General features: G+C 28.6%; 4 protein-coding genes across 5 annotated transcripts; 2 read left to right on the plus strand and 2 right to left on the minus strand.

The window, feature by feature from the left end:
* The first annotated feature begins 4,311 nt into the window (after nucleotides 1-4,311).
* Nucleotides 4,312-8,172, plus strand: LOC122518296 (testis-specific serine/threonine-protein kinase 3-like). Its single transcript, XM_043637164.1, has 5 exons — nucleotides 4,312-4,516; nucleotides 5,345-5,648; nucleotides 6,291-6,844; nucleotides 6,926-7,018; nucleotides 7,102-8,172. The coding sequence occupies exons 1-5, from the start codon at nucleotides 4,421-4,423 to the stop codon at nucleotides 7,153-7,155; spliced, it is 1,101 nt and encodes a 366-aa protein (XP_043493099.1). The 5' UTR covers nucleotides 4,312-4,420; the 3' UTR covers nucleotides 7,156-8,172.
* Nucleotides 8,173-9,406: 1,234 nt separating this feature from the next.
* Nucleotides 9,407-17,146, minus strand: LOC122518436. The gene is made up of 15 exons (XM_043637377.1): nucleotides 16,906-17,146; nucleotides 15,086-15,237; nucleotides 14,065-15,012; nucleotides 13,547-13,958; nucleotides 13,011-13,459; nucleotides 12,769-12,911; nucleotides 12,428-12,683; nucleotides 12,110-12,365; nucleotides 11,850-12,020; nucleotides 11,618-11,778; nucleotides 11,288-11,564; nucleotides 10,956-11,193; nucleotides 10,473-10,846; nucleotides 10,092-10,382; nucleotides 9,407-9,990 (listed from the first exon to the last, which is right to left on the minus strand). The coding sequence occupies exons 1-15, from the start codon at nucleotides 17,114-17,116 to the stop codon at nucleotides 9,632-9,634; spliced, it is 4,698 nt and encodes a 1,565-aa protein (XP_043493312.1). The 5' UTR covers nucleotides 17,117-17,146; the 3' UTR covers nucleotides 9,407-9,631.
* On the plus strand, nucleotides 14,148-17,483 carry LOC122518300 (RWD domain-containing protein 2A). 2 transcript variants are annotated; one of them, XM_043637170.1, is made up of 4 exons: nucleotides 14,148-15,978; nucleotides 16,038-16,484; nucleotides 16,595-16,826; nucleotides 17,371-17,483. In XM_043637170.1, exons 1-3 carry the CDS (start codon nucleotides 15,787-15,789, stop codon nucleotides 16,823-16,825), a joined length of 870 nt encoding a protein of 289 aa, XP_043493105.1. In that variant the 5' UTR covers nucleotides 14,148-15,786; the 3' UTR covers nucleotide 16,826; nucleotides 17,371-17,483. The 2 variants fall into 2 exon arrangements, with proteins under 2 accessions (XP_043493105.1, XP_043493104.1); XM_043637169.1 differs by having other exon boundaries at nucleotides 16,595-17,483.
* Nucleotides 17,381-18,326, minus strand: LOC122518305 (anaphase-promoting complex subunit 10). The gene is made up of 3 exons (XM_043637180.1): nucleotides 18,219-18,326; nucleotides 17,861-18,113; nucleotides 17,381-17,782 (listed from the first exon to the last, which is right to left on the minus strand). Exons 1-3 carry the CDS (start codon nucleotides 18,241-18,243, stop codon nucleotides 17,491-17,493), a joined length of 570 nt encoding a protein of 189 aa, XP_043493115.1. The 5' UTR covers nucleotides 18,244-18,326; the 3' UTR covers nucleotides 17,381-17,490.
* Nucleotides 18,327-18,393: the final 67 nt, after the last annotated feature.

Genomic DNA, 18,393 nt, shown 5'->3' on the forward strand with positions numbered 1-18,393 from the left:
CTTCTGCATGGTCCTATCCCAAACCGGACAAATCTGCCTGCTTGCTTCTACGTAACAACGAGTTTTAATCAGGATCGTGTGTTTTCCCTAAATTAACCTTAATGCAGCGTTTCGATGACAATGCCGTTTTCGTGTTGAACGATGTATGCGCATACAAATATATATATATATATATATATATATGTTGATGATGATACACGTATACTTAAGTACGTACATACGTGCACGTATAAACTATCTGCGAATGAAAATAGAAAAATGTTAATTAAAGCTCTAATGAAATTCGATAGATAATGAATATAAAATATAAATTGATGAAAAAATTAATTAGATCGTTGATTAAGTAATTATTAGGGCGAGAGTATCATTTTTGCTAAGAGTTTAGATAACATGTTTTATATATGATTAATCAATTATTACGTGTTTTCTTTATTTTGTTATTCCAACATTTTTATAATAAACGGTTCGATTATTAAATTAAATAAAAAGAAAATTAATAAATTTATATATATATATATATATGCATAAAATATATATGCATGAGCGTGTATTCAACGTGATGATGAATTATCCCTTTATGAATTTGTTTTAACGGCGCATAACAATTTCTACGATAAACGATATCGGAATTCGTTATAAACGTTGGATTTATATTGAAAAGGTTGCAACGATTATATTAAAAAATTAGAACATCGTTTGAGACAAAGTTGTTCGTTTGAATACGAGCAATTTTTTCCTTTTTCTTTTTCTTTTCTTTTCAATTCGAGCAAAATTATTACTACATATATTTTTATCATTTTTTCGTTAGCTCTGGTAATAATAACGTAAACGAATAAATATAAATAAAAGAAAAAGAAAAGAAAGGATAAGGGGGTATAAACGTATAATTCGAACTCTTATAAACAGGATGGAATTTGTTAAAAGAAATCAAATCCTTAAGCTTGTTGTAATCTTACGATCCGAACGAAAAGTAATTTGAAAAAGGGGGTCCCCGAACAAAAAAATGATTAATTGATTTTGAAAATCGATTAAAAAGTTTTGTCTTTCCAATGTGGAACTTGTGGAAGTCGAAAATCTATGAACGATGAAATGCCGCATTTGAGTTATACAAAAAAGCTGCAGCGATAGAAGAAATGGTAAAGGACGAGGAGGGGGAGGGGGAGGGGGAGGGGGAGGGACCTAGGTAGTCTATAAATGAGAGAAACGCCAGGGGCTCCGGTTCATTTCTCTCTCAGACTTCAGAGTAAAAATAGGTATCTAGGAATTTTTCTTTTTTTTTTTTTTTTTCTTTCTTTTTTTATTTCTCTTTTCTTTTTTCTTTTTTTTTTTTTTTAATTTTTTCCTTTTTCATTTTTCCCCCGTAATATTCACGTAATTAGCAGGATTATGGGTGGAGTATAAAGGAAGAAAGGAGGAAAGAGATTTAACCAAAAAAAAAAAAAAATACAAAACCATTTAGTCGACTATACGATTGAAATTAACTTCTTAATTACATTACATTTTAACAACGCAAAAAAAAACTCCCCGTTAAACGTATTTTTCAACGAGGATATTAATTCATTTTTATATTAAAAAAAAGAAAAAAATAAAAGAAAGGAAAACAACACGTGGGAAAAACTTGAATAGAGCAACGATCGAATATCGAAATATTCATTCGCATATCAACGAATCGTCATTCGAAATGTTAAACGTTCATTTAAATAATCAATAACTAATTCGTTTAATGGAAGCTGAAACCATGCTATACTAATGATTTACGTTTTGCTATTGTTAATACTAAACCTACCGATATATTTCGTGTGTGTATACTTAATATATAGATTGAGATTTTAATCAATTGGATATAATGAACAATATATTTTCATTTTTATTTATAATATATATATATATATATATATATACATTTTATGCGTTTTCCTTGCACTTTTCTTTTTACAAATTAAATATCTACAAATTAATTATGCACGATCGTTTGATCGCAGATAATAAATAAGTTTAATATTAATTATTCAATTAAATATTTCATCGATAATTTCTATTTATCATTTATTTTACTCCATATATAGTTCAACTAAAAAATATTGTATATATATATGTATGTATATATTATAAACCCTAAAGTTTAGTAGATGAAGGGGTAAAATGATAGGGTGAAAGTATCGAGGAAGTATCGTTTTCGTAAAAAAGTTTCGGTAGAGATAGTGTAATCTGAGAAGCGATCTGAAGTAATCGATAGTTCGATAAAAAGGTAGGGTTCAAATTTTTACCGAGGTAAAAAGGAAATAAAAAAGAAAGAGAAAGAGAGAGAGAGAGAGAGAGAAGGGGGTGGGAAGGAATTGATAGGAACATCATTTAATGGTAAAATAAATAGATCCTCTTACATGGTTGGGGTGGGGGGGAAGGGGGGAAGGTATCGACAACAATAACTAGAACTAAATCACAAAGGGATGGGATAGGAAATGGAGAAAGCGAAATTGATGAAAGTTCGTGTATATAGACGAATATGAAGAGCATAACAGAGAGAAAGAGAGGGTTGGTTGTTGAAGAGGGGGAGGGTGGTAGTACAGTAGGAAGATATAACACACACACACGTACACATAGAGAAGAGGTAGGTAGGTAGGTAGGTAGGTAGCTACCATCCATAAAACTGCGGAACGCGGACGCTTTGAGTCCAGCGGGGCTCTTCATGAATCGTGCTCGAGGTGACAGAGCCCTTCCCGTTGTCAAACCCGCATGGAATGAGATGAGGATTATGCTCGCACTCGGCTCAGGGTGTACACGATTACCTTTGAGTGCCTGCACCGTAGTAGTTTCGTCGCATGGCAACGCGTATTCGACCGCGGTTAAGACCTAGATTTTAACACGCAGTCGTTGTAATCCAAAATTACACGCTTACTTCGGTAAACTTTGCAAAAAGAGACCAGGGGGGAGAGAGTAGCAGGGGGAACGGTTCCCATTTATACTCGTTAAGCCTTATGTTTTATAAGCTTTCATTGAAGATACCATCACCATTCCCGTCTATCTAGAATTATCATATTTTTTTATATTATAATATTCTTTTTTATTTTCTTTTTTTTAAATTGCATATTTTTTTCTTCTTAGAGATATATTTATCTATTGGTAATAAATTAATCTGTATTTTTATTTGCAATGATATTAAAACAGATACGTTTGATATATGTTAAAAAATAAAAAGAAAAAGAAAGAGAAATAAATATCGAAATGTACAAAAAAAATAGTAACTTTGAAATAAGTCGAGACGAATATTCAAATAAATTAATTGCAACGATTTTTGTTGTTGTTGTTGTTCTTTTCTTTTGTCTTTGAATTCGTTTTTATTATATACGAAAAGAGTTAGGATAAAATATTTCACTTTTAGAATAACTAAAATGAAAATGCGGTGGTAGTCATTAAATGTAGCAGTCGCAGTCTAGTTATTAATATGAAGACAATGGGAAAAGACGATAAATGAAAAGCCGTGTAAGAGCTTCCCTAAGCTGTTTCAGCGTTCATTGTCAATCTCGTATCTCGACGTTAAGCAGTTCCTTTATAGGAATATGTGTATATATATATATATCTTCTTTACAAAAGCTCGCAAAGTTATGCTCTCGTGAAAAGATTCTTTTGCGGTAATTAATAAGTTTCTATTGCAATAGTGATTTTATTTTTCCACTGTGCTATATAGAATTTTGCTTTTGAAATTTTTACTTGGAAGTTTACCAATTCGTTGAATGACGACTAAGCGTTTTCGTTATATGGTTTCAACCATGAATGAGAAAATCTCTGGCAATGACATATTCGTTATTAATTTTGTCATTTCTCTTTCGAAAAAGTACTCCTCCTCCTCCTCCTCCTCCTCCTCCTCTCTTTATCACCGTTCATCCTCCATTAGAAATTGTCTATTTCGATCAATTTAAAATTAAAGAGTATTACGTTCGGTTCCGAAATGAAATTGGTTATTTATTTGAAATTCGATCAAAAATATATATTGAATTTTTTATTTGACAGGATACACAACAGTTATATACGAACGTTCTTATCATCGAGCTTTTTACATGTCGCTTCCGAATGTTTCAATTTAATGAATACGCGGAAAAATAAAATTCGATATACGCGTATATTATTATGATTCTACGATTATTATTATTCGCTTTAAAAAATATCCAATTAGAAATATCGACGAAATTTTCGTTTTGCAATGAACATAGCAACCCATGAAATACTATCTCTCTTTTTATGGATTTATTAACATTATTATTAACCTCGTATAAATAGTCTAACATTATCAAGTTACGCGTTTTATACAAACAAGATAAACTAACGTGAGTTCGTTTAAAGTTTAGGATTAAAGATAGTTACAATTCCTAGTTAATTATGATAACGGAGCAGGTACGATGCAATCCCTTGTTCGTCAAGTCTCATGTCAAATCTGAGTCAAACAGCGTCCGAGGAAGCCATTTTATTAGAACGTGGTTATAAATTAATGAAAAAGATCGGCGAAGGTTCTTATGCTAAGGTTTGGCTATTCCAAATCTTATTTGCAACTTATTTTTAATTGTTGTTGTTGATGACGTTGATGTTATTTAAAAGAGTAAAAGAAAAAGAAAACGTACACACTTTTTATTTAACGGGTAAATAAAAGAAACTTTTCGAGAGACGAGGATCCAACGATGATAACGTTAACGATCCGTTGAAAAAAGTTGTATCAAAAAGAAAAGTTATAAATTAAAGAAAAATAAAAATACAAATAAAAATATCGCAATAAATGATCGCGAGACTGTCAATGGGTTTGTTTTTTTACGGGATAATGGGAAAACGCCGTTATAATCTTGTTTTAAAATTAACGTTGCAATAGAAAAAAAGTTTCATCGAAAACAATCGTCGATTTTTCACTCCCCCCTCTCCACCCCACCCAGCCCCTCCCCCCGCTGGAAAATCGATGAAAGTTGGTTCGCTGCATATGACATCGAAGAACAATCACGCGAACACGATGATTAAACGTTTCGGTAAACGAATTTATTGCGATCGTATGATGAAATAGAGTTTATTTTGAGAAAAACATGAAAGCTCGTACGTTCGTTCATTCGTTCGTAGCAGTTCGCAGTGAACGAATTTTTTACAAATTCATTCCGATTACTCGTGTATATTTTCTTTTGCCCTTATTATTTTGTTCTCTTTCTTTCTCTTCGAATAATAAGTCAACGTTTTCTTTTAATTAATCTTTTGTCTTCCTTTTATTTATATTGTTTTTCTTTTTCTTTTTCTTCTTCTTGCTTAACCGTAAAAAGAAAAATACATTTTTTATCGCATGTTTGATATTATTGAAAAATATTTGTGTATATAGGTTTACCTAGCCGATTACAAATCGCAGTTTCGTACGGTAAAGGATTCCACGTTGGCCTGCAAGATCATCGACACGTCTAAAGCACCGAAAGATTTCGTTCGTAAATTTTTACCAAGGGAGCTTGATATTTTAGTTAAACTGAATCATCCACACGTGGTACATATACACAGCATCTTTCAAAGACGCACGAAATATTATATATTCATGCGTTTTGCCGAGAACGGTGACCTTCTCGATTATATCCTAAAGAACGGTGCAGTGTCAGAGAATCAAGCTCGCATATGGCTTCGACAACTGGCTCTTGGTACATACACACATACACACACACACACTCACACACACACACATATATATACAAAAATACACGCATTCTCGGAGAACAGTATTCTAGAACTTTTTAATCCAACGATAGAATCCACAAATTCTCGGAGAAACTCCCTTTGATATTCGTGCTTGATCCTTCAAAAAAGATTATATTCGTCTGCATATATATCTAAAGGAGGAATAAAAAGAACAAAAAAAGAAAATATACGAGAATTGACTAAAGAGAAATATTTTTCGAATATAAATAAAATCATAGATTAACGTTTTATAATCGATATACGTTGAGAGTACAGAACGTGCAAATAACGACGTACTCGACAATTCAATTATTGAGAAACACTAACGAGCGATTACGTCCTGTTCTATATCATTTTTATCAATCGATAATTCTCCTCCTCTCTTTTTATTTCTCTTTTTGTTTTTTTATTTTTCTGTCCCTCAGAGGAATGTTGTTTCGTATAAAGCTAAACGATGTACGTACGATATATATTTCGCGTATTCGTGTATTCGAAACGATTAAACAATATAAAAATTCCAAATTTAATAACGCGTAAATTGCATTTCATTGTACTTTCGATTTATTTTATTCTTTATTTTGATTTTTTTGTTTTTTTTTTTTCAGGACTTCAATATCTCCACGAAATGGAAATCGCACATCGTGATTTGAAATGCGAAAACGTATTACTAACTACGAATTACAATGTAAAACTAGCCGATTTTGGATTTTCACGATACATGATTGACAATCGTGGTAAACGTGTATTAAGTGACACGTATTGTGGTTCCTTGTCATATGCTGCACCGGAAGTTCTACGTGGTGCTCCTTACAATCCAAAATATTCAGACATTTGGTCCTTGGGTGTAATTCTTTTTATCATATTGAACAAGGCCATGCCTTTCGACGAAACCAACATAAAGATGCTCTACGAACAACAGATATCACGTAGATGGAAATTTCGACGAAAAGTAGACGAAACGATAAGTGAAAATGCGAAGAAAACTGTTACCAATCTTTTGGAACCTGACATAAACAAACGTTGGCAAATTGATCAGATATTATATAGCGATTGGATAGCAATGGATCCAAGATTATTGATTTTGACACCTGCTGAACAAACTGCTCTTAATAACGCGACAGAGGAACGTAAAAAGTACGAAGAGAAATTTTCTAAAAAGGTAAACTTTTACTTGAGAATATTACAAATTGTTTGTACAGAGTATAGTTCGTTGTATTTTGTTGTATTCGTTTTTGTTTAGAAACCTCTGAAAATCGAAAAGAAGAGTGAAAAGCGGCAAGATAACGTTACGGAAACTGTCGAACAAGTCACCATTTTAAAGGGTGCTACAAAGGTATTCGCGACGTCATTGTTAAGAACTATACAAAATGTATATTACATTACATTTATCGGAATTTTGTCTTATTTCCTTTCTAGGCTAGAACATCTTCTCTCTTAGAAACTGATGTTTTACAAAAACTCGAAACGTAATCGAATATCGTCTGGTATACAGGTACAATTGGAGCATGGTTCTTAATTGCATGATACATATCCCCATATCTCTGCACTTCTTACTTTTGTAAGCCAACCCATTTGAATGAGAATACGATTTAAATGCAATATCCACGTTTTACCTATAAAACAGTTAAGGTACCGATTTACCTCGAAGTAAGCTAACTGAACAATGGAAAATTAAGGATGCAATTAAATTAGAAAGACGATATTGGGTAGAAACGTGTATTACGTATCCAATCTGGAATTGTTTTGGACGATGAGTTGAGTTTCTAGTAATCGGAAAACGATTAAAGTTACGGTGCAAATTCTTCGTAGTAAATTGGTCTTCCTTTCAAGATCTAAACGATCGATTTGATCGTCTTAATTACTATTACTGCAACCCTAATTTCTCTTCGTTCTTTGAGATCTATCTTTTTTCATTGGTACGACGATTTATTTAATTGTAAGAGATCTCATATATACGCTTTTAAGGATAGTTGACACGATAACTCAATGATTCTATTCCACTTCCATTAGTTGGTAGAAATCTGGTAAAAGAACATTAATTCAAAGGGAAACACATTTATATTATATAGAGGCAATTATGAAACGGATTCGTGCGCGCCCGCGCTCACGCACCCCCTTTCCGAGCTTCACATTTTGTTTGAAAGTTCGTTATTTCGTTGCCCGTGAACCTTTTCTCTCGTGTAACGAAGTACCTTTTCGTGTAAAGGTAAAAGATGTTTCCATAAAGTTGTATCGCGTAGCGTGCGACCTGCACATTGCAGTAAAAGACTGTTGTGGTGTAGTGGTAGTGGCGAGTTAACTTGGCATCGCGTAGTCATCCTTAGTAATGAGAACCTTCGTAATGTCCTAACGTTATCCGGAAATTAACGTCGTTTGAATCTCACAATCAGCCTTGCCAGGAAACCTGGAACATTTTCAACGATCGAAACATTGAAGATATGAACACCCTTAGCAAATCTATACTTATCTACCACCCTTAAGCAAAAAGAAATAAGATGAAAAATAAAGAATAATAAAACAATTTAAAAAAAAAAACTATAAAAGAAAACAAAGGGTAGAATTTAGAGCGAGTAATGTTTGGCATTAATATTCGACGCTAATAATATTATTTAAAAAACGTTAAATTAACTTTATGTTGATAAACTGATGGAACAGAAAGTAAATCGTTACTGTAGGTAGTTTTATTTAGTTCTCGATGCTTTTGTCCTCGTATTGCCGAATTAACGTTGAAAAATTCTTTTGTTCGCTTCTTTTTCTTTTTTTTTTTTTATATTTTTGTTCTTTCCTTTTGGTTTTATTTTATTTCTCTATTTCATCGATTCAATTCTATAGAAGGTGGAAAACACGGAAACCGTGTATAAATACGTGAGAATACATAGAAATGTGGAGTACGATTTGGAAACCGTTCGATAAGAGAATAGAAAGGCTTTATAATCAGAGTGGTCCCAAGAGATGATCGATAACCGTTCGACTTCATCTAGAGATAAAGGACAAATTCGATTGAAACGTTGATAAAACAAAGAAAAATGTCATTATGTTCCTCTTATTCGTCTTCTGCTTTCTTTTCCTTTTTTTATTTTCTCATCTTTTTTGCTCTATTTAATTTTTAAAACACACAACCTGGCGCGCGTTTCCTCCAAATTTATTTATAATCAATATTTTGTATGCATTTTATTTAGTTAGAACAAAACCTTTTTTCCAAAAGAAAAGAAAACTATTTCGTTGATTACTCGAATGTAATTTAATTCAAATTTGATATTTCGAAGATAAATTGAATAAAGTAAATTTGAAAAATCCCGGGTTTAGTATCGATCGATAGTATCGTTTATCGTTGTCACGTGACTCATGCAGAAAACTTCTCATTGGTACTTTCCCGCGAAACGATCCATGTAATGAACCATTTGTTGTGGAACAGAAAATTACTTTTGAACTCTTTATGCTGTAAGTAGAAACTTTCTTATTTAAATACATACTTTGATTCGGTGAAAACTTTAATGTGTGCAAACATTTATTCGAAAATAGTAAAAGATTTCTATTCTTAAAATAAAAATCATTTGCATGCAAAACGTATATGTATATATATGGAACAATCAAATATAAATTATTATAAAATTAATAAATCCAAATTTTGTTTTTGAGCAATCAACAAATTTAATTGTCACTTTAATTTATGTAAATATGTCTAAATGAATTTGATTATTTGATTATAGTAATGAGCGGGCTTTTTAAATAATTTGAATTATAAATGAAATCATAATTAAATTCTCACATATAAAGTGGTATACTAAAATTTATTATTACAGTAACATAAATTAGTTAGACAAAAACAAATGAATGAATTAACATATGTTTACATATAAATAGAATTTCTATAATATTTATAGAATAACGTTTATACATATCACAGATAAATATGTAATATTTTTCATTTTATCTCCGATGCAATTTAATTACCTACGTATACAGGTTTCATGAAAACAGTAGCATCATTATTTATATTCTTAAAATAATATTCTTTATCATAAAAAAATGTTTCTATTGTTCCTGTTAAATTTGTTTGAAATATATGTCGTGGTCTTCCAAGTTCATTAATATTCCAAACTCCATCTGATCGAAGCATTAATAATTCTTTATTTGGTAGTATACCGGTGATAAGCATATTTGAAGATGGTAAAGTATACCGTTTGACATTATCCCATGAAACATAATGAAACGCTAACATTTCTAAAGGTAATTGTAAAATAATCCATAATGAATTTCCTACGGATTCTATTGATGCTTTGAGAATATTTGGTATGCAAAAAACTGCAAGAAAAAATAATATAAATGAAATATTTCATGTTAAATTAATTGATACACATTTTCTTGTACATAATAGCTGCATAATAATTTAGATAATAACAAACCTTTTTTCTGATAAAATCTTGCATCAATAATATTGCCAATTGAAACACAATCTGATGTAATCAATACAATAAATGTAGTTTCCTTAACGGATAAAATTTGAAGTCTTGTATAATTACTTATATTCGATCCAAGACTAAAGCCTTGTATTTCAATATTGTTACAAAATAATGATACATTTTTTAATTTGCAATAAGAATTAATATTATTTTGTAAGTAGTTATTATTTGAATAGGTTGTTAATGCATTAATATTTTTCAAAATTTTTAATTTATTTAGAAAAAAGGCTCGATCTGTAATAAAAAAAAAGTATATATATACGTATATATAATAAATAATTCAAATTTTTATTATATTAAAATTAGAATTTTATATATACTAACTATTTAAAGCAGTTCCTGCTATTTTTACTACCTCTGCAATCTCTGTTAAATTATTTTCTATAGATTTCAGTTTTTCGTATTCTTTGTTAAGATTATTTAATTCGATACCGTTATAAAGACCATCAATGAAAATATTTCCCAATACTTCTAAGCTATCTTTTAAAATAATATCTGTCTCTAGTATTTGCATAGACTTATTTTTCTTTAACAGATTACTGGTAAAACTTGTCAAATTAATATCATTCACTAAACCATCAATTAATAGACTCGGCATTTTAATATTACCATCAAAAGTTTTCGTGCCATTAATAATTTGCGGTTTGGATTTTAGTAATGCATTTTCAATTTTTTTCCCCATTATGGTACCATCCAAACTGTTAATAATCAATTTTATACAAAATTATAAATAATTCGTTTTGATAAAAAAATAATATTAAATAACTTTCAATGTGTTTCTACTTGTTAAAATAAATTCAATTATACCTTAAATGTGAAAGATTAATATCAGCAAAAGTCTTTTGACCTTTAATTACAATTACATTTTGTTGATTTGATAATACTGCATTTTGTGACCATTCACTGAAATTTAATCCATGTAAATTTTTAGTAGTCAATCCTAAAACTGTTTTCTTTCCGGTAACAACATTTGTTTCACTACTATGTTTCATAATATCGGTTCTTAAATCCATGTTATTAATTTTTCCTTGTAAATTTACTTGACCTGAAGGGTAAAAAGTATAATTATATTTTTCTTTTTTTATATAAATCAAATTTTTGTTTAAGATTATATTAAGATAAGAAAATGATTACAGAACCTGGTAATATTAATTTATCAAAATGCCATTTGCCTGTAATTGCTTGCGACTCATTTTTTTTAAAAGACATTTCAATTATATTCTTTATATATGAATCAGAAGATTGTATAGACAAATGTTTAGAACCATTGATATTATCAACTTCTATATTACTAAACCAACAAGGAACATTTATTACTTGAGGTTTAGTTTTACTTAATAAATTGTATGACATATTTGTCCAAGAACCATAATGTGGTACATAAAGAGATGTCTGAAAAATATGAGTATTAAAATGCTGTTATGTCATGATCAAATGAAACATTTTCTTTCTCTTTGATAATTATGTACCTTTGTGATATTATTTCCTAATAAAGTCATATTTTTAATGACAAAATTATTACCAGTAACAATTATATTTTCATCAATTGTATAAATTTCCGTAAAGAACTTTTTCAAATTGATGTTATTTATATTTTGTACAATAGGTTCAGATGTAAAAGTTACATTACCTAAAATGAAAATCTTTCGTAAAGTTATTTGATAAATTTTTATTATCACATGTAATAAATATTTAATTTACCTTTTATTATATAATTTGTTGAAGTGTTGTATGTTTTATTTGGTATATTTAGCATTCCTACTTGCATGTCACCCAAAATATGTTTTGAATGCAAATTGGAATAAAATGCTGGATCAGTGAGATTAAGTGATCCATAGGAAAATTGTAGATTGTTAGATTTTAATCCCATATCTATAATAATAATTATAACATTTTAAGAAATTATTAAATTTTTTAACATTTTCATATTTTCAAAATTATTAATTAAAATAATTGCTTACTAAATGTTATATTATTTAAAGAAATTGTATCATCTATTCTAACAGCATTTTTCATGAAACTCTCAATATCTTCACCATTAATAATTTTAGCATAAGTATTTCCTTTCGAGATAACATTTCTAACTGTAGTAGGAAGAGGAAATGTAAATCTTACAGGAACTTGAAGATTATTAACTTTTAAACGTGTTACATTTCGAATATCTTTAAAAATGTTTTTTCCTATCCACGTGTTTAGAATTTCTTGAAATCCTATAAAATATTATTATAAAATAAGAAAGTATATCACTCATCAAGCATTTAGTAAATTGTAGATAAAATTTTATTGCCTTTTAGATTAAATCCTTTAATATTAAATGATAGAATATCTTTTACAGTAGTTACACCAATGAAATATTTAGTAGATAAATCAATATTATCTATAGAAGTTGTTGTCTCAAAAATAGTAGAGTTTAATTCTTTAGCTCCAAATACGTGAAAACTGTTCAAATTATCTACAGTCATATTTTCTATCAGTACTTTAGATAATTTTAAGTTTGAAACATTAGCAGTTGAAACGCATAAGGAAAAATTAAGTCTATAATAATCATAAATAAGTTAATATTTAAATACAAATATATATATAATGTATCAAACGCACACAATAGCATTAGGATACATACTGTGGAATCAATGATGTTGTGTAAGCTGAATGTGGTAATATCACATCATAATTAATTTGTTTTTTTCCTGAAATAATAACTTTATTATCAGAATAAGCTGTTACCCAATTATTATAATCTTTTATCGTAACATTTCTCCAAACCTACGAATATATAATATTTAATTACATATTTATTTAAAAATATAAAGAAATAAAAAAGAAATAGAAAAATAAGAAAATAGAAATATATTGCTTTCATACCACATTATTGTTAGAAAATATTAAATGCCGTGGGAATTTATTATCTATTAATATTCCATTATCCAAAATAACTTTTAAAGATTTGCCATTTTGCCTGTATACGTCTTCAGTTCTCAGTGTATTTACGATGGTAATATTGTGGAAATTACGATTTCCGTTTATTTCCATAAAGTCTGGCACACGTTTAATTGGCATTAATGAAATTGCACCTTTACCTCTCAATCCTCCTTTTAAAGTAATTTGCCCTGTTACGTTTACTCTTTGTACTGTTATACATCCTGAGATTTTAGATGGAGGACCATTTAATGGTAATAAAAATCCATCTTTCTCCAAATGCAATTCTTTTACTGTAATTTTTTTTGCGTGTACAGTTTGGGTTGTAAAATTTGTAGCAATATTTAATGGCACAACGCTATGATCAACATCTAATTCGACGAAAATGTGATCACCTAAAAAATAATATATATATATAATATAACATTTACACATAAATATATAATTAAAATTAAAATAGGAAAAGAAATAATCATATTAACTTTTAACTATTTGATCACCGCTTATTTTTAATGTATTTTCTTGTAAATCTGACAATGAAACATTATTAATTAATCCTTTGAGATGCAAATTTGTAGGTGTTAATGCAATAATAGGGCACTTGAAGTTATTAATGTTTTCTACTTTTAAATTTGAAAATGTTATAGTCTGATTAATGTCTTCTATAGATTTTAATGTAAGCAATGGATTATCTTTTCCTGTTATTATTACATTATTAACTTTGCATTGTGATTTACATGTTACTTGTACTTTATTAGCTCGTAGTGTTTTATATTGAATATTACTATTGTTTATTTTTTTATTTAAATAATCATTCATTGCTTGTATTTGTGTAGTCAAATATTCGTATTGTCTTGTTAAGTTTTGCAATTCTTTTGAATCATATCCATTTATCTACAATAATATAATTTATTTTATATTAAATTATATATATAAAAAAAATATATAGAATATTACATATGCAATATAGCATGTTTGATCCAAAAAAACAAATATTTACATTTTGAGTATCAATTTCACGTATATGACCATTTAATATAGACAATGGTGTTTCTAAAATTAATGTAGCCTTAGGTACTCTCTGTGCAATAGCTTTAGCTTTAACGCACCAAGATTTTATTTCATTTTTCAAACCAACTAAAGATTTTATTTCACCCCATTTTGGCTTTAATAATTTCCATGTAGAAACTCCATGTGTTATGATCATTAATTTATTTTCAATAATATAAACCAGATAAATATTATTGACTTCTGACACTTTAGCATTTAATCTTACAAATTTCCATCCATCGTATTGATAAATTGTTACAACATTCTTATCAAGTGACAATAATACAACTGCATTTTTATCTATTAATGGTATTATCTTTTCTGCGCTAGATATTTCTTGAAATGACATAAAATACCCATGTACTTCTTTGTACACGACTGTATTTTTATGTGTAGACAGACATATATAATATTCTTTTAGATGACCCTTGATTACATCAAACGCAGTAACAGCATTGCTAGCAGGTAATGTCTGAATTATCATGAATTTATTAAAATGTAAAGAATGACGTAATATCACTGTGCTAGATGAAATACAAATGAGATTCATAAATCCCTTATTTTGAAAGAATGTTAATTTTTGTGCTCCAAAATCTAAAATTTGTATTAAATCAAAGTGTGTATTAGTCCAAATATAAATTGATATATTATGATGCGATGCTATGCCTAAATATAAATCATTCATGTAATGCCATGTATGGATATCAGTTATATCGGGTATTTGAATAGCTTGTACAGAGGATAGTGTATACTCAGTCTGTATATAATTAAATTTCAATATTATTATATTCTCAATGAAAGTTTGAATTATAGCTATGGTATCATGTATAGAGTTGTCCACTATTATTCGTATACCATTATATTGCGAATATGTTTTAACGTGATTCAATTTTTTATTCTAAGAACAAAACAATATTTTATTAGTAATATGTAATCCATTTTAATATATAGTATATTAAAATACTACATACATTTAATTGATATAAAGATATTCCATTAGAGTTAATGCCTGCCATAAACCAAAACAAATGTCCATTAAATTTAAGTGGAAAAAATGTTATATGTTTAAAATCTTGTACATTAAACGTCGATATTTCGTCGAAACCTTCCAGAATATTAATTGCTGAAAAATTAATATTTTATATCAATTTTGTTTTAAGGTCATTTAATCTTTCTTTAATGACGTTCAAAATTCCCGCGATTCCCCCATTCATCAATCAAAATTCCCGCGATTCCCCCATTCATCAGTCAAAATTCCCGCGATTCCCCCATTTCATAGTATACTCGTAGTTTAATAAGAACTGTCAATATTCTTCACTTTTAGATTAGATGCAATAATTAATTATTGTATTATAAATAAATTTAGAACGCGCGCGCGCGTGTGTGTGTGTGTATATATATATATTAAATAAATAAAATTAAAATGAATTTTTTTGAATAAATGCATCTTGCTTCCTAAGTATAATTTTGATTCATGGTTATATTATATTATAGGTTATATTATATCAATAATATTTATAGAATTTTTAGCCTTGAACCTTTAAACTGAACTCAAATTATTTTTTACTTCATGTTTTTTTCTTAAAATCAGTATTATCTTTTTAAGATATCAATATAAATACGTTGTTGCAAGTGAAAAGTTTCCATATGTTTTATATATCATTTAAATACAATGTCTCTTTACGAAAATACAAAAGAAAATTTAACAACTCAAATATACGAATTAGAAGCATTACAGTCGGTTTATCCAGAAGAATTAGTTATCGCAGATCAAGGAATTTTAGCTGACATTAATAATTTCATTGAATTTCCTCAAGAACTTCCGCAAAGATTGGAATATTCTATAAAAATTTCTGAGAACGAAGTAAGATTTTAATAATGATTAAAATATAAATAAAAATAATATTTATATATTTTATTTAGGCAACGATTGAACTTCAAGTATGTTTGCCGACTAATTATCCGCAAGAGAAACCTGAAGTTTATGCTAGAACTCCTTCGCTAGATCGAACACAACAATTACTTTTAAATGAAGCACTCGCTAGTTTTTTAAATAAGAATGAAAAAGGTGATCCTTGTATATATTCGCTGATATCATGGTTGCAAGATAACATAGAGAAATATCTAAAAAATTCGAAAGTTAATAAAGAAAGTAATAATGAAAATGAAAAGAAAGAATATGAGCAACCTGGTGAATTATGTTTTGCTAGATATTGGATTTATAGTCATCACATATATAGTAAACTTAAAAGACGAGATATAATTAATTTAGCGAAAGAACATTCTCTCACTGGATTTTGTTTACCCGGCAAACCAGGAATTATTTGTATAGAAGGTATAAGAACGGATTGTGAATTGTGGTGGCAAAAGGTAGAATAATTATATGGAATTATACTGATCACTGAATTCAAAGTGATTATGTAAAACTTAAACCTACTCTTTTTAAAATTTCGTATAACATTTTATGTTATAATTTTCAGATAAAAGTTATGAATTGGCATAAAATTCTCATTAAATTAATAGAAGATGAGATTTTAAATGATGAAAAAAATATAAACTCCATGCGTAAATATCATAACTTTCAAGAAATATCTTTTCCTAGTTCAGATCGTCATAATGATATGGGACAATTACTTACATATTTAACCGACCATCAATCTCAGCATGTTTTTAATGAAATTTTTGGTATCAAAGGAAAATTTACCCATTAAAGTAATCATTTAAAATATCTTAATCTATCTTCTTAAGTAAATATATATTAAGACAAACAAACAATATTTCTATAACATACCGACAGCACTGTTGAATGAATCGTGTCTTTTATGGCGATTAATTGGATTACTTGCATTTTCAATATACGAATTTATTTTTTTATCGATTTGGTTTAATGTATCAAAATGTAACGAATGACTTTCTGAAAGTAAGTTTTGTAAGTTCATTGAATAAGTTAAAAAGTAAGTTAATAACTGCTGAATAAATAAACCGAATTTTCTACATACCATATTTAGTTTTAAGCTTTTCAAAAAATTTAGTTAAATCTTCTAATGCATTAGTCAAAATTTCTGATCCATGACCAAAATGATTATCACTTATATTGCATATAATTACGAATATTATTAGAAAATTTATCATTATGTGCCAAACTTTACTCATCAAGAGTAACACACTATAAGTAAATTGAATTTACAAGATCAGTTATATCTCGATTATTACAAGGTGGTAATATTTAATGTGTACATTTTTTTTATATAATCAGGTCATATGGATTAAGGATATGATGATACTTTATTGATACTATGAAACCTATGGAATACAATACAAATGTTGAGCGAATTTTCTTACTGTAATAAATAAGCTAATATATACAAATACTAATCTATCTGACTGTAGCATAGCGTAGAAATTCATTAGTAAGAAATTGTCCCGGCATATAAGGGGCAGGTGGTCCAAGAACATCTTGCGCTGGAGAGTGAACTTTAATTTGTCGCATATGAGTATCTCTACCATTTTGATGATTGCTTATAACAGCTATTTGGATCATAAATGTTCTAATCGGTCTTTCATTTATATCCTTTATAGGAATAACTACCCATCCACTTGGTTCATTAAGATCCATGACTTCAACTTCTTGAAGATCATTGAAATTTGTACCCGCTCTAATACTAATTCTAAAAATAAATTTGTATCAAGAAGTAATTGAAAAATTTGAATCGTTATATTATTACACGGTAATAATATCTCTTTACCTGCTCGGAGTATAGCTTTCATCGAGTTTGTAATCTGTATAAATACATATGTCTCTTATCGTTGTTTTTCTTTTGAATTGTATATTTACTAAATGTGGAAGTTGCCCATCAGATTGCCAATATGTTTCAGTTATATCATCTCGTAGTTGATCTACTCCAAAACCTGGCTTACAACTAGATAAACTCCATATCGCATGATTGCCTACTTCTCTTACTCTACCAGCTAATTCTTCTTGCACAGGATCTGTTTCTCCTAATGGTACAAATATATTAAATATTAAATATTAAATATTAAATATATAAAAAATTAAATATTAAAATTATAAATCAATATATTTAAAAAACAAAATATATTTACCTGTGTTATTGGCTTTGTTACTCATTATAAAATTAATTTTTAATTAGGGAACATTTTTTTAAAACAATTTTATATTAATTATAGAAAAAATGTTTATGTTGTTTTACATTTATTGACAGAACACTGCAGGACAATAACATAGATCAGTGGCGACCTCATTGACGTGTCGATATTT

The sequence above is a fragment of the Polistes fuscatus genome, unplaced genomic scaffold (assembly GCF_010416935.1).
Source record: "Polistes fuscatus isolate 324 unplaced genomic scaffold, CU_Pfus_HIC Scaffold24, whole genome shotgun sequence".
In the NCBI taxonomy this organism is placed as follows: Eukaryota; Metazoa; Arthropoda; class Insecta; order Hymenoptera; family Vespidae; genus Polistes; species Polistes fuscatus.